The sequence below is a fragment of the Salvelinus fontinalis genome, chromosome 23, assembly GCF_029448725.1.
Source record: "Salvelinus fontinalis isolate EN_2023a chromosome 23, ASM2944872v1, whole genome shotgun sequence".
In the NCBI taxonomy this organism is placed as follows: Eukaryota; Metazoa; Chordata; class Actinopteri; order Salmoniformes; family Salmonidae; genus Salvelinus; species Salvelinus fontinalis.
The window spans coordinates 36242857-36255480 of NC_074687.1; the positions used below are offsets into that span (position 1 = coordinate 36242857).

General features: G+C 41.8%; 1 protein-coding gene across 1 annotated transcript; it reads right to left on the reverse strand.

The window, feature by feature from the left end:
• Positions 1–614: 614 nt before the first annotated feature.
• On the reverse strand, positions 615–11172 carry LOC129821212 (pyridoxal kinase-like). The gene is made up of 11 exons (XM_055878593.1): positions 10829–11172; positions 10370–10424; positions 3704–3808; positions 3410–3493; positions 3259–3293; positions 3012–3097; positions 2512–2557; positions 2240–2351; positions 1968–2104; positions 1793–1859; positions 615–1703 (listed from the first exon to the last, which is right to left on the reverse strand). Exons 1-11 carry the CDS (start codon positions 10907–10909, stop codon positions 1591–1593), a joined length of 921 nt encoding a protein of 306 aa, XP_055734568.1. The 5' UTR covers positions 10910–11172; the 3' UTR covers positions 615–1590.
• Positions 11173–12624: the final 1452 nt, after the last annotated feature.

A 12624-nucleotide genomic window follows, 5' to 3' on the forward strand; every position in this document is an offset into this window, starting at 1 on the left:
ACTGCCTCCTAGACCTCCAGTTGAGCTCCGGTGTTGTTGCTGGGCGGACAGGCCTGGCACCGTTACGGTCAGACACCCCAAACAAAAAGCATGACTCATCAACTTGGTTGGTGTTGCCTTGGCACAGCGTGAGCTTCTTTACTCAGCCTGCCTGTTAATTTGGGTTTATGAAAACTATCCATACTGGGATTACTGCTGCGATCAGAGGCTGTGAAACCTGACCTTAATCTCACCAGTATACAGCAGGCCCATATGCCCCCAGCCAGCCAGTAATTTAATTATCTGTAATATTCCACAAATCTATTTATATAACCTCTAACATTCACCTTCTGTGGCATATTATATCCATTATTTCAAGCACTAACACAAAAATAAAGAAAATAGAAATTCACTGCTGGCAGAAATCATTTATTTCCAGGCATCAGGCTCCAATACCTGTGGGATCAATTAATACTCCAATGAGAACTTTGCTTAAAGCTAGTGTGCCCCTAGGACTCTGAGCGTAGAACAGAAAAAACTACTGATCTCACTGTAATCCCACCCAAGGGAGCCATAGCAACAGGTGCAGAAGTCCCTCACTAGATACACTTGAAGAAACTACAGAGACCCATGGATTAATTAAAATACTAATATTTTATTATTCATAATTTATTATATACACTCCAGCTCAGAGCTGCAGCTTCAAGTTTGGCACTTATCTTTCTAACATTGTGTAAAGATTTATTTAATTACCTTAGCAGGCACAGGCACACAACATTTCCTCTAACAGACTCTGCTAAGGCCAATTTGTACTTTTTTCATACCGACATAGGCCTGTGTTCTAGTAAGAATTTAAAAATAGTGAGACAATCAAGACCATGAAAAACATTCAATGATTACAATTAATGATTAACATGTTTATCAAGACTATCTGTGCAAATATTGGTACCTCAGTTTGAAATGTGTTAGACATTTAGGAATTGTATAACAAGTATTAGGACAGACAAAGCACATTAGTAGTACAAGTAAAATGAACATCTATTAATCATTCACAAAATAAAAAGTATGAAAACATCTAGAATTGTCAAACTATCAAATTATATACTTTTTGCATAAAATGAAACATTGACAATTGAAAATCCGACGATCAAATGTGCACAGATTAGTATTGCATAACATGATCATGGTAGCACAACTCATGTTGATGCATCAATGTATCTGATAAAAGCCTATGATCTATCCCCAACCCATAACTGAGGCTCAGAGAATTCCCTGGTCAGCTCACGTTGTCAGGGGAAAATCAGGGCCCATGCCATGCCAATGCCAAATTGAGGGTCAATCAGGCATCCATACCTCCACTTCTTTATTCTGATGTACAGTAATAACCATACCCTGTTTTTGGTCCTCTAATACCATCTACCATGTTTCCAATGGGTGACAATGCTCAGGTCATAGTAAAGACACATGGCAGTGATTAAATATAAGAGTGTGTGCGGTGCGCAGGGCAAATACCCAGACTGAAAACATAGTGCTCTCTACGAGATCCTATAAGGCAAAGTCAAATGACATTTCATGGTATAAAAATCCTATGTCTATTTATGAGGCATTGGGTTATAAGACGATGGCCTCCACTACGATGGCCGGGTACTCAATGTCCTTTTTGCTCTGGACCATCCTCAGCTCCAACTGAGCAGGGCTGGGTCTCTTACCAGGGCCGGCCATCTCTGGTGGAGAGGAGGAGAGATGTTAGAAAGACGAATATAAATTAGACAGGCATACAGACAGGCAGGCAGAGACTTCTATATCATCTTACTGTTGGCATAGGTAATGGTCCTCTTGATAACATGGTGCAGGACAGAGACAGTCTTCTCACAGGCAGCCTAAGAGAGATGACAAAGTAGGTAAGAAAAGAGACTAGTTCATCCAAACCACATTTATTACATTAGTAAATTATTATGTAACTTGGTTGCTATCTCTGCATTACTGACCTTCAGGTCTTTGGGGTGGTGGTGGGTCCAGGCCAGCAGCATGGCAGCGAACAGGTCTCCTGTTCCCACAAACACTGCATCCACCTTGGGCATTTCCATCCGAATCTTCTGGGTGGACGTAGTCCCATCTGGTCTCACTGAAGGACACAGTGGGAGTATGAGTCTTTGTTACCTTTTAACATGTCAAGTTAAACATTCACATACACTATCCAAAACCTACAGGGACACATTTCTTTACCAGTCAGAGCCCTTCCTTCTGACCCTTGCCTTACCCATCTTCTGGCTTCCAAGGGCCACTAGGAACTGGCCCCCGAGAGGAGAGATCAGGTCTGTGCTAGTGAGGACTACCATATCAGGGCCCATCTGGTGGAGCAGGTCCATCACCTGAGAGAGCAAGGACCCTTCATCAACATCATCATATTCACCATCAGTCAAGATTAAAACCATCTTCATCACCACCATCATCATCCTAACCATTACAACCATCATCATCTTAATGGTGTATTAGCTCTACAAGATTTAAGTGATGGACAATGGAACCCACCTCAAGAGCGTCTTTTTCTGTGCTGATCTTCCTCCCCGTCAGCAGCCTAAGAGACACATTCTCATAGGTTATGCACACACAGTACAAGCACAGTGGTTCAATACATAATTGCATAAATACACACATCAAAATGCTCTGTGTAAAAATGGCCCCTTCTTTTGGCCAATGTAATTTTACATTTGTCCAGAGGGTGAACTCGTATGCAGGGCAAATCAAGTCAAGCCATGCGTAATGACGAATGCATAAACCAGGGCACAGTGTTCACTTAAAGGGCTGGGGAAAGGTTTGGTCTGCTGCTTTACCAATAAAACATAAGGGAACAAAGGTTTTTTGACCAATAAGGGTTATTTTCCAAAGGGCTAAGAACAGCTACCATGATTTCTTTCTTGGGTAGTAATATTACAGTAGGCATTCATTCTGTCGTTACTGTGAACTACATTATGGCATGTTGTGTAGCACATTGACATAGCAACGTAATATATGCAACCCAATGTACTCACTCTGCCTCAAACTGGTTGGGTGTGAGGATGTCAGCCACTGCTACGACTTTGTCTCTGTAAACAGGCAGTATATTCTCAGGGACATACTGGAAAAGAAGAGGGTAGTAGGTTCATGAGTGCACATATTACATATATTGTGAACATGTTTGAAGAATAACAGAACTATATAATAATAAAAGTAAAATGACTATAATAAGCAAGGATAAGAAATACTATAATAAAATGACTATAAGCATGGTATACTTACCATAGATCCCTGGTCTCCCATCACTGGATCACACACTGATAACACAAAGCAAACATGTAAGAACACACCAACATCCAAGCTCTACATTCACCCCGAGCCTTACTGTGTGTAGCTATATAGGATACACATCTGTGTAGCAATGGTTACTCACCGTACACCAATTTTGGGTTCAACCTCTTCAGCTCCTGAACAATGTCCACCACTGTCTCTAGGAAAGATGTGTCCCTGGTGTACCCTTGGGGAAGAGAAGATCTATGGGTTATGCAAAGGTCACACACCTCATGTGCAAACATTAAAGAAAACTAACTGATTAGAATCTTTACAGATCATAGGTTAAAGGTCAACATAGTTATAATACTCCTACATAATATTATATAACTGTTAAAAAAAAACTGCTCAACTGGCAGAATCCATATTGACCTATACGGAAACTGGAATCTCTCACCTGTCAGGACGTAGTCATAATGATTGACGTTATTGAGCTTGATACCCTCATAGAGAACGTTCAGCTCATCTGCCGTCAGCACTTGCCCTTTCCAATGAGCGTAACCTTGGAAACAAGAGGTCAATGGTCAGAGGTAACGGAACACCTTAAGACTTCACTCAACAGATTGACAAGTCTGCAAGTAGCTGCTAATACCCGGAATGAAAAGTTCAGGGTATTAGCAGGCTATTGTTTATGGAAGGATAGTGTGGACTGGTAAATTGGCCAGACTGGGTTCTTTGAAGGTATTCCAGGGAGGAAGACTTGGTTGCTAAGGTGATTATAGAAACACTAATCTGCCAGTCATCAATCATTATATTCCATGGCTACAGAGTTTTCACCCACACCCCACTCCAGGAACCTCTTTCTTAAAGCTAAGGATCCAGATCATGTTCTGCGCATGTGTTATTTTACACACACATTAGTTGTAGGCTACACCATTGACCAGACATAGGCGATCAAGAAATGGGTTGCGGCAACAGAGCACTCAGCACCACAGCTACATATGCAGCGAAGTGGGCACTCAGTAATGTAATAAAAATACAAATCTAAAAAACCTGCACATGCACAGAAATGTCAATATTTTTTTAAGAGCCTGAGTGATATGTTTTCTTTAGGTCCGATTACAATTTTTGTGGGGACAAAATTTAACGATACCAATATACAGTGCAGTCGGAAATTATTCAGACCCCTTCCCTTCTTCCACATTTTGTTACGTTAAGCCTTATTCTAAAATTGATTACATTAATTGTTTTCCTCATCAATCTACACACAATACCTCATAATGACAAAGCAAAAACACGTTTTTAGAAATGTGGGCACATTCATTAAATATTAAAAACAGAAATACCTTATTTACATAAATATTCCAACCCTTTGCTATGAGACTGGGAATTGAGATGTTTCTAAAACTTGGAGCCCACCTGTGGTAAATTCAATTGATTGGACATGATTTGGAAAGGCACACACCTGTCTATATAAGGTCCCACAGTTGACAGTGCATGTCAAAGCAAAAACAAAGCCATGTGGTTGAAGGAATTGTCCGTAGAGCTACGAGACAGGATTGTGTCGAGACACAGATCTGGGGAAGGGTACCAAAAAATATCTGCAGCATTGAAGGTCCCCAAGAACACAGTGGCCTCCATCATTCTTAAATGGAAGAAGTTTGGAACGACCAAGACTCTTCTTAGAGCTGTTCGCCCGGCCAAACTGAGCAATTGGGAGAGAAGGGCCTTGGTCAGGGAGGTGACCAAAAACCAAATCGTCACTCTGACAGAACTCCAGAGTTCCTCTGTGGAGATGGGAGAACCTTCCAGAAGGACAACCATCTCTGCAGCACTCCACCAATCAGGCCTTTATGGTTGAGTGACCAGACGGAAGCCACTCCTCAGTAAAAGGCACATGAAAGCCTGCTTGGAGTTTGCCAAAGGGCACCTAGTCTGATGAAACCAAGACTGGACTCTTTTGCCTGAATGCCAAGCGTCACGTCTGGAGGAAACCTGACACCATCCCTACAGTGAAGCATGGTGGTGGCAGCATCATGCTGTGGGGATGTTTTTCAGTGTCAGGGACTGGGAGACTAGTCAGGATTGAGGGAAAGATGAATGGAGGAAAGTACAGAGGGATCCTTGATGAAAACCTGCTCCAGAGCGCTCACGACCTCAGACTGGGGCCAAGGTTCACCTTCCGGTGGAAGGACAACAACCCTAAGCACACAGCCAAGACAACACAGGAGTGGCTTCGGGACAAGTCTCTGAATGTCCTTGAGTGGCCCAGCCAGAGCCCGGACTTGAACCCAATCTAACATTTCTGGAGAGACCTGAAAATAGCTGTGCAGCGACGCTCCCTATCCAACCTGACAGAGCTTGAGAGGCTCTGCAAAGAAAAACAGGAGAAACTCCCCAAATACAGGTGTGACAAGCTTGTAGCATCATACCCAAGAAGACTCGAGGATGTAATAGCTGCCAAAGGTACTTAAACAAAGTACTGAGTAAAGGGTCTGAATACTTATGTAAATGTGTTATTTCAGTTGTTATTTTCCATACATTTGCAAACATTTCTAAAAAACAGTTTTTTGCTTGATCATTATTGGGCATTGTGTGTAAATGGATAAATAGTTTTTTTCCTCATCAATTTTAGAACAAGACTGTAACATAACAAAATGTGAAAAAAGTCAAGGGGTCTGAATACTTTACGAATACTTTTAGAATCTTCCGATATACTGTTTTACAGCAGGGAAACAAAAAAGTGCAATTTATCCAAATTGAATTCTCATAAATTGCCATCCAAAAGAGCAACTGTCCAATAACTATGCTTCAAATGTTAATTTCATACATTGTGACATCATGAGAATGGCCTCAAGTGGTCAGATAAGCACAAGAGTCCCTTTTGTCATCCTATTTATTGAAAATCGGTTATTGTTGGAATTATTGGCCGATACAGTGGTAAAAAGGCCAATATCGGTGAATCAATATATCGGTCGGGCTCTACTACTCTACTCTAACCTGGGCAAATTGGGGTACAGAACTCTATCTGTAGCCATTTGATTCATTATATAGTCTAGTTGTGTTCTTCTTATGACCAGCAGAAGGAAATGTTAAGTAGAAGTTGTCGAGCAGTTAATCAGGGTTTGGATTTGGGAGATTGTTGGGAGAGACGAATGGAGGCTGAAACAACCAAACATTCTGACAGAGGAAGACTGATTACAATCTCCATTGTTAGAATTCAGTTACCTGCATCAATCATTCCTCTAGCAACTGTCTCTCTGACATTGGGCTGAGGACATTGCAGCTCATTTAAATTGTTTTAAATTTAAAAAAAATCCCAACCGAGCAAGAAACAGGCCTAGCAACGATTATAATCTCTAAACATATTCCAATAAACCACCTGCAGGGGAAGAAAGAGTACAGTCTTGGGTTTAAGAGCTCAAACATATAAGGAATGTGTTTATTCACTTCTAACCCTGAACGTGAGTTGAACACATTCAAGGGAAACTATAGTAGGTCATGAGGATGGGCTAGTACTCAATAAACAGCTGGTCAGTAATGTGATAGGGAGTGGACACAGTGGGCTGAACTCCAAGGTAACGCTGCACATGCACTTGAAGCGTCCCATCATTCATTTCCAACAACAAATTATTTATTTGCACAAAAACTCTATGCACGGGCATAGACCTTATTGAGGCCAGAGTGAAGTTATCGGGCTACAAAATGTCTGTCTGCTTTTTCCCCTCCACAGTATCTCTCCCCTATCTACAGTCACTCATTCCTTGTGCTCCCCACCAGCACTCTGTTAGTCTTCCCTGTAGGTAGTGAACTCACTGACACACATTCAGGTTTCACTTTAGCGAGATAACCTGATTACTCTGAACACTAACAGACAGGAGAGCAACTCACTGAACTTTTTTTAAACGGCACTGTACTTTCCTGTAAGTCAGAAAACAAATATGGTGAACACAAGCTTATACAGTTGAAGTCGTAAGTTTACATACACTTAGGTCGGAGTAATTTTCAACCACTCCACAAATTTCTTGTTAACAAACTATAGTTTTGGCAAGTCGGTTAGGACATCTACTTTGTGGATGACACAAGTAAATTTTCCAACAATTGTTTACAGACAGATTATTTCACTTATAATTCACTGTATCACAGTTCCAGTGGGTCAGAAGTTTACATAAACTAAGTTGACTGTGCCTTTAAACAGCTTGGAAAATTCCAGAAAATTATGTCATGGCTTTAGAAGCTTCTGATAAGCTAATTGACATCATTTGAATCAATTGGAGGTGTACCTGTGGATGTATTTCAAGGCTTACCTTTAAACTCAGTGCCTCTTTGCTTGACATCATGGGGAAATCAAAAGAAATCAGCCAAGACCTCAGAAAAAGATTTGTAGACCTCCACAAGTCTGGTGCATCCTTGGGCGCCATTTCCAAATGCCTGAAGGTACCACATTCATGTGTACAAACAATAGTACGCAAGTATAAACACCATGGGACTATGCAGCCATCATACCACTCAGAAAGGAGACGGGTTCTGTCTCCTAGAGATGAACGTACTTAGGTGCGAAAAGTGCAAATCAATCCCAGAACAACAGCAAAGGACCTTGTGAAGATGCTGGAGGAAACCGGTACAAAAGTATCTATATCCACAGTAAAACGAGTCCTATATCGACATAACCTGAAAGGCCGCTCAGCAAGGAAGAAGCCACTGCTCCAAAACCGCCATAAAAATGCCAGACTACGGTTTGCAACTGCACATGGGGACAAAGGTCTTACTTTTTGGAGAAATGTCCTCTGGTCTGATGAAACAAAAATAGAACTGTTTGGCCATAATGACCATCTTTATGTTTGGAGGAAAAAGGGGAAGGCTTGCAAGCAGAAGAACACCATCCCAACCGTGAAGCACGGGGGTGGTAGCAACATGTTGTGGGGGTGCTTTGCTGCAGGAGGGACTGGTGCACTTCACAAAATAGATAGCATCATGAGGATGGCAACTTATGTGGGTGTATTGAAGCAACATCTCAAGACATCAGTCAGGAAGTTAAAGCTTGGTTGCAAATGGGTCTTCCAAATGGACAATGACCCCAAGCATACTTCCAAAGTTGTGGCAAAATGGCTTAAGGACAACAAAGTCAAGGTGTTGGAGTGGCAATCACAAATCCCTGACCTCAATCCCATAGAAAATTTGTGGGCAGAACTGAAAAAGCGTGTGCAACAAGGAGGCCTACAAACCTGACTCCGTTACACCAGCTCTGTCAGGAGGAATGGGCCAAAATTCACCCAATGTCACGACTTCCGCCGAAGTCGGTCCCTCTCCTTGTTCGGGCGGCGTTCGAAGTCACCGACCTTCTAGCCATCGCTGACCCACTTTTCATTTTCCATTGGTTTTGTCTTGTCTTCCATCACACCTGGTTCCAATTCCATCAATTACATGTTGTGTATTTAACCCTCTGTTCCCCCCCATGTCCTTGTCCGTAATTGTTTCTTGTAGTGCTTATGCACGGTATGATGGTATGTACCGGGTTTTGTTTGACCCATTTATTGTATTGTTCTGTTTACGATGGTTTATGGATATTAAACGACACCATTGTAAATCAGTTTTCGCTCTCCTGCGCCTGACTTCTCTGCTGCCAGTACGCACCTCACTACACCCAACTTATTGTGGGAAGCTTGTGGAAGGCTACCTGAAACGTTTGACCAAAGTTAAAGAATTTAAAGGCAATGCTACCAAATACTAATTTTGTGTATTTAAACTTCTGACCCACTGGGAATGTGATGAAAGAAATAAAAGCTGAAATAAATAATTCTCTCGACTATTATTCTGACATTTCACATTCTTAAAATAAAGTGGTGATCCTAACTGACATAAAACAGGGAATTCTTACTCGGATTATATGTCAGGAATTGTGAAAAACTGGAGTTTAAATGTATTTGGCTAAGGTGTATGTAAACTTCCGACTTTAACTGTATGTTAAATCATGAAGAGACATTGCAGGATCAAGAATGAATGAGGGGAATACATTTCCAACCAGGCAACACAGGCTTCCCACTGAGTTTAGAGGAGGCCCCATTGGCCCAGACCCAAGATCAGAGAGAAGGGGGACTCTGGGGGTGATGGGGAAAAGTAAAGGAAAAACAGAGATCCACTGTAGTAAAGGAAGATATCTAATTGGGCACCATAGTCCGTTCCTATAGCTTGTTTAATTAAACAGATTGGTCTGAGATCTGTAGGCGTAACTTGACATTGATCTTAACTTCCCACCATCAAATATTCGTGGCAGAACATTTTGTCCACTTTGTCCACTGCCATCCCCCATATTGAAAGGTGAAGCATGAGCCAACATAGCTACTGCAGCCTACTAGAAGTTAAAAAACAACCATCCCAGTGTTCAATCTCTGAATGAATGGTATGCACTCTACGAACCCATTACTTAACAGTTCAGTATCTCCCTTCTTTCCGTACAGTTGCATTTAATTGATGGACTATCAATCGTTACCTGTAGGCCGATTTCCAACACCTTACAGAGAACTTGGATTTCATGTAATGTATGAGATCATTGTATCATCATTTACTCCAAATGTTCAGTATTTTACAACCTAACTTTAGAAAATGTGTTTTGGGAGACACAGTGGGTTTGTGAATTGCACAAGTTTGAGCCAAAAACTAATTTTGGATAAGCACAAAGGCTTGATTATTCTTCTCTGAGTGAAAGTGGGACACTGTTGAGCTTTACAACAGAAGGGTATTCACCCTACAATTGGGGGGAAAGGTTAAAAAAAAAAAAAGAACTCCCCAAAAAGTAGAGGATGAGACTAGTGTTACAGACCACTATAGCTAGCCTACACACTGTGCTTACTAAACACATTCACTGAAATCTTGAATGTGGGCCGAGATGGGGATGGGCCAAGACGATATTGGCTACTGATACGGAACAAAAAGGATCCAAAGACATTCTTCCATTCCACATGGGTATATCCTATGGGGTTATGGTCTGTGGGGTGGGATAGGATAAGATTTGATTCTTGATTTCATTTTCTTCTGGTGTGCTTTTATAAAAGTAGCCTATTGTTGCCTCTGGTTCCCAATTGTATATTAGAGCATGGAATTACTGCACTGTAGGCCTACATACCTGTGTGATTGGAGAATTGCACAGAGTTGATGGAGTCCACTTCAAACCCCAGCACCTGAGAGGAGACAAACAGCTCATAACAATGCTTCACTTTTGTGGTCTTATGCCATTTTCTTAACGAACACACACACACACAATCATTTGAGTACAACATCATAAAATTCATTGTATTGATTATGTCTGAATGAACAGGTTGCGTACACTGTATCCTCTGTTATTCTGCATTACTATTCTGAGCTTTTCCTACCTCTTCTATTCGAATACACTAACTGAATACTAAAACACATTACTGTATGCACATGTGACTGTTATTCTGCTAATCTGATCAGTTTTGCGAATCTCTCCTGTACTCTCTCCCCTTTCTCAGAATCTTCAGTAGCCAGGCTAGTCGAGCAGAGCTGTCAAACGTGCACACATTGCAAACCCCCTGCAAGCAACGTAAACATATTAATTTCTTACCTGCAATGGAAATGTTGCCGATTTATTCCCGACGTATCCCCTGACCACATGACTCTGAACAGACAACACACGGCACTCCATTTCAATAATTAAATTTTAAAGATACGAAGACTGTGGAATAAAATGTATTTCGTGTCCGAGCCAACTAACCACGCTTGAGCAATTTATTATTATTATTTTTTTAATCCTGTACACGAACGTTTAGCTACACGAGGAAACTCAATGCAAATGAGAAAACTCCAGCAATATTCATTCCACTGGGCTGTGTACACTACAAAAAAAATTACACGATACCACATTGACACACTTCCAGAAGACTGATTGGCTGCAATATCTCAGGCAACTATATGGACACCTAAGTCAACGGCGCCTCAAGTGGATAATGATTTACAAGTTTATAATACAATAAATGAATCAATCAGACTATCCCAATGTACACTGACATTCAAATTGATTCATGCATGGGTTGCATAGGGTCGGAGTTAGGCAAACACAGTTTGTTTAGACACATTAAACTTTAAAGGCGGTAATACGGAAGTGAGATCCTTTGAACTTGCTTTGTGAAATTCACTGAGGTTGCAAGCTGTGCTAGAGCATAGAGATAGTTAGAGGACGCAATATTGAACATGTCCCATTATGGAGTATGTGAGAGCATGGGCAGCAAGTAGAGGTAATGGGAGAGCTACAGTAGATTGGGTAGGGTGTCTTAACTGTTCTACATTCTTTCAATATGGGTGACTCTCTTAAAATAGCCTGTTTTGTTTTTGTGCAGGCATCACCCTTACAAGCCCTCACCTGAGAAGTAGAAATTAAATGGAGAGAAACTGGGAATTGAATAACTGCAGTTGACATAGTTAAGTAAATGGAAGAATACTCTTATTGTAATGTGGGTGGCTCTTGTGGGTGTGCATAGTGTAGTCAATGGCGCAAGGTGTTGCCAGGGCACAGCACCCTCTTCAAGAAGCAGGAGGTGAAGTTCTCCCGCACATGGATTTTCCTATATGCTGCCAGCACGCCCACAAGCGAGCCACTCTGGGCGGCCGAAGCGGAACGTGGAAAATTTTCCGCGTGTTAGTGTACATGAGCCGTAACAGATTTGGTTCAGTCAGTCATCCTAATGAGCCCTCCACAGCTAGCTAGTTTAAACTCCTTAAGAGTCTACTGATGCACCTGTTCGCCAATCTAATTAACATAATAAAAAATCCCCATCAAAATCAGTCCGTTTAAGCCAATGGTGTGTTTTTTTGCATGGGCTGCGTCTCAATCCACCACATCCGCCTATGTCAGCCTTCAGCATCTGTCTTGGAAAGTGGCAGAACAACAGCACTGTTTGTCAGACCAGGACAGATTCTCAAAATCGGCTTTCTCACCAAAACATCTGTAGCGCACGAACGGTTGGGCCTACTAACTAACATGACCACTCTATGGACAGATGAATCCCCCACAACTGTCACGGGACTCTTCTGAAGATAACCCGGTGTAACGGATGTGAAATGGCTAGCTAGTTAGCGGGTACGCGCTAGTAGCATTTCAATCAGTTACGTCACTTGCTCTGAGACTTAAGTAGTGTTGCCCCTTGCTCTGCAAGGGCCGCGGCCTTTGTGGAGCGATGGGTAACGACTGTGCTTCGTGGGCGACTGTTGTTGATGTGTGCAGAGGGTCCCAGGTTCGCGCCCGTGTCGGGGCGAGGGGACGCCGTAAAGTTATACTGTTACACCGGTACAAGTAAAACAAATAAATGGGAGTATGGAGGTAGTTTTGTGCCAACAAAAAAAAGGGTTTAAATAGGTGTCCAA

Bases quoted from the DNA above. Each gene is read 5' to 3' on its own strand.
- LOC129821212 (XM_055878593.1), bottom strand. From the start codon at position 10,909: ATGGAGTGCCGTGTGTTGTCTGTTCAGAGTCATGTGGTCAGGGGATAC. The intron at 10,425-10,828 runs GTAAGAAATTAA...GTCTCCTCTCAG, and splicing joins CGGCAACATTTCCATTGCAG to GTGCTGGGGTTTGAAGTGGA. The intron at 2,105-2,239 runs GTAAGGCAAGGG...TGTGTCCTTCAG, and splicing joins CCTTGGAAGCCAGAAGATGG to TGAGACCAGATGGGACTACG.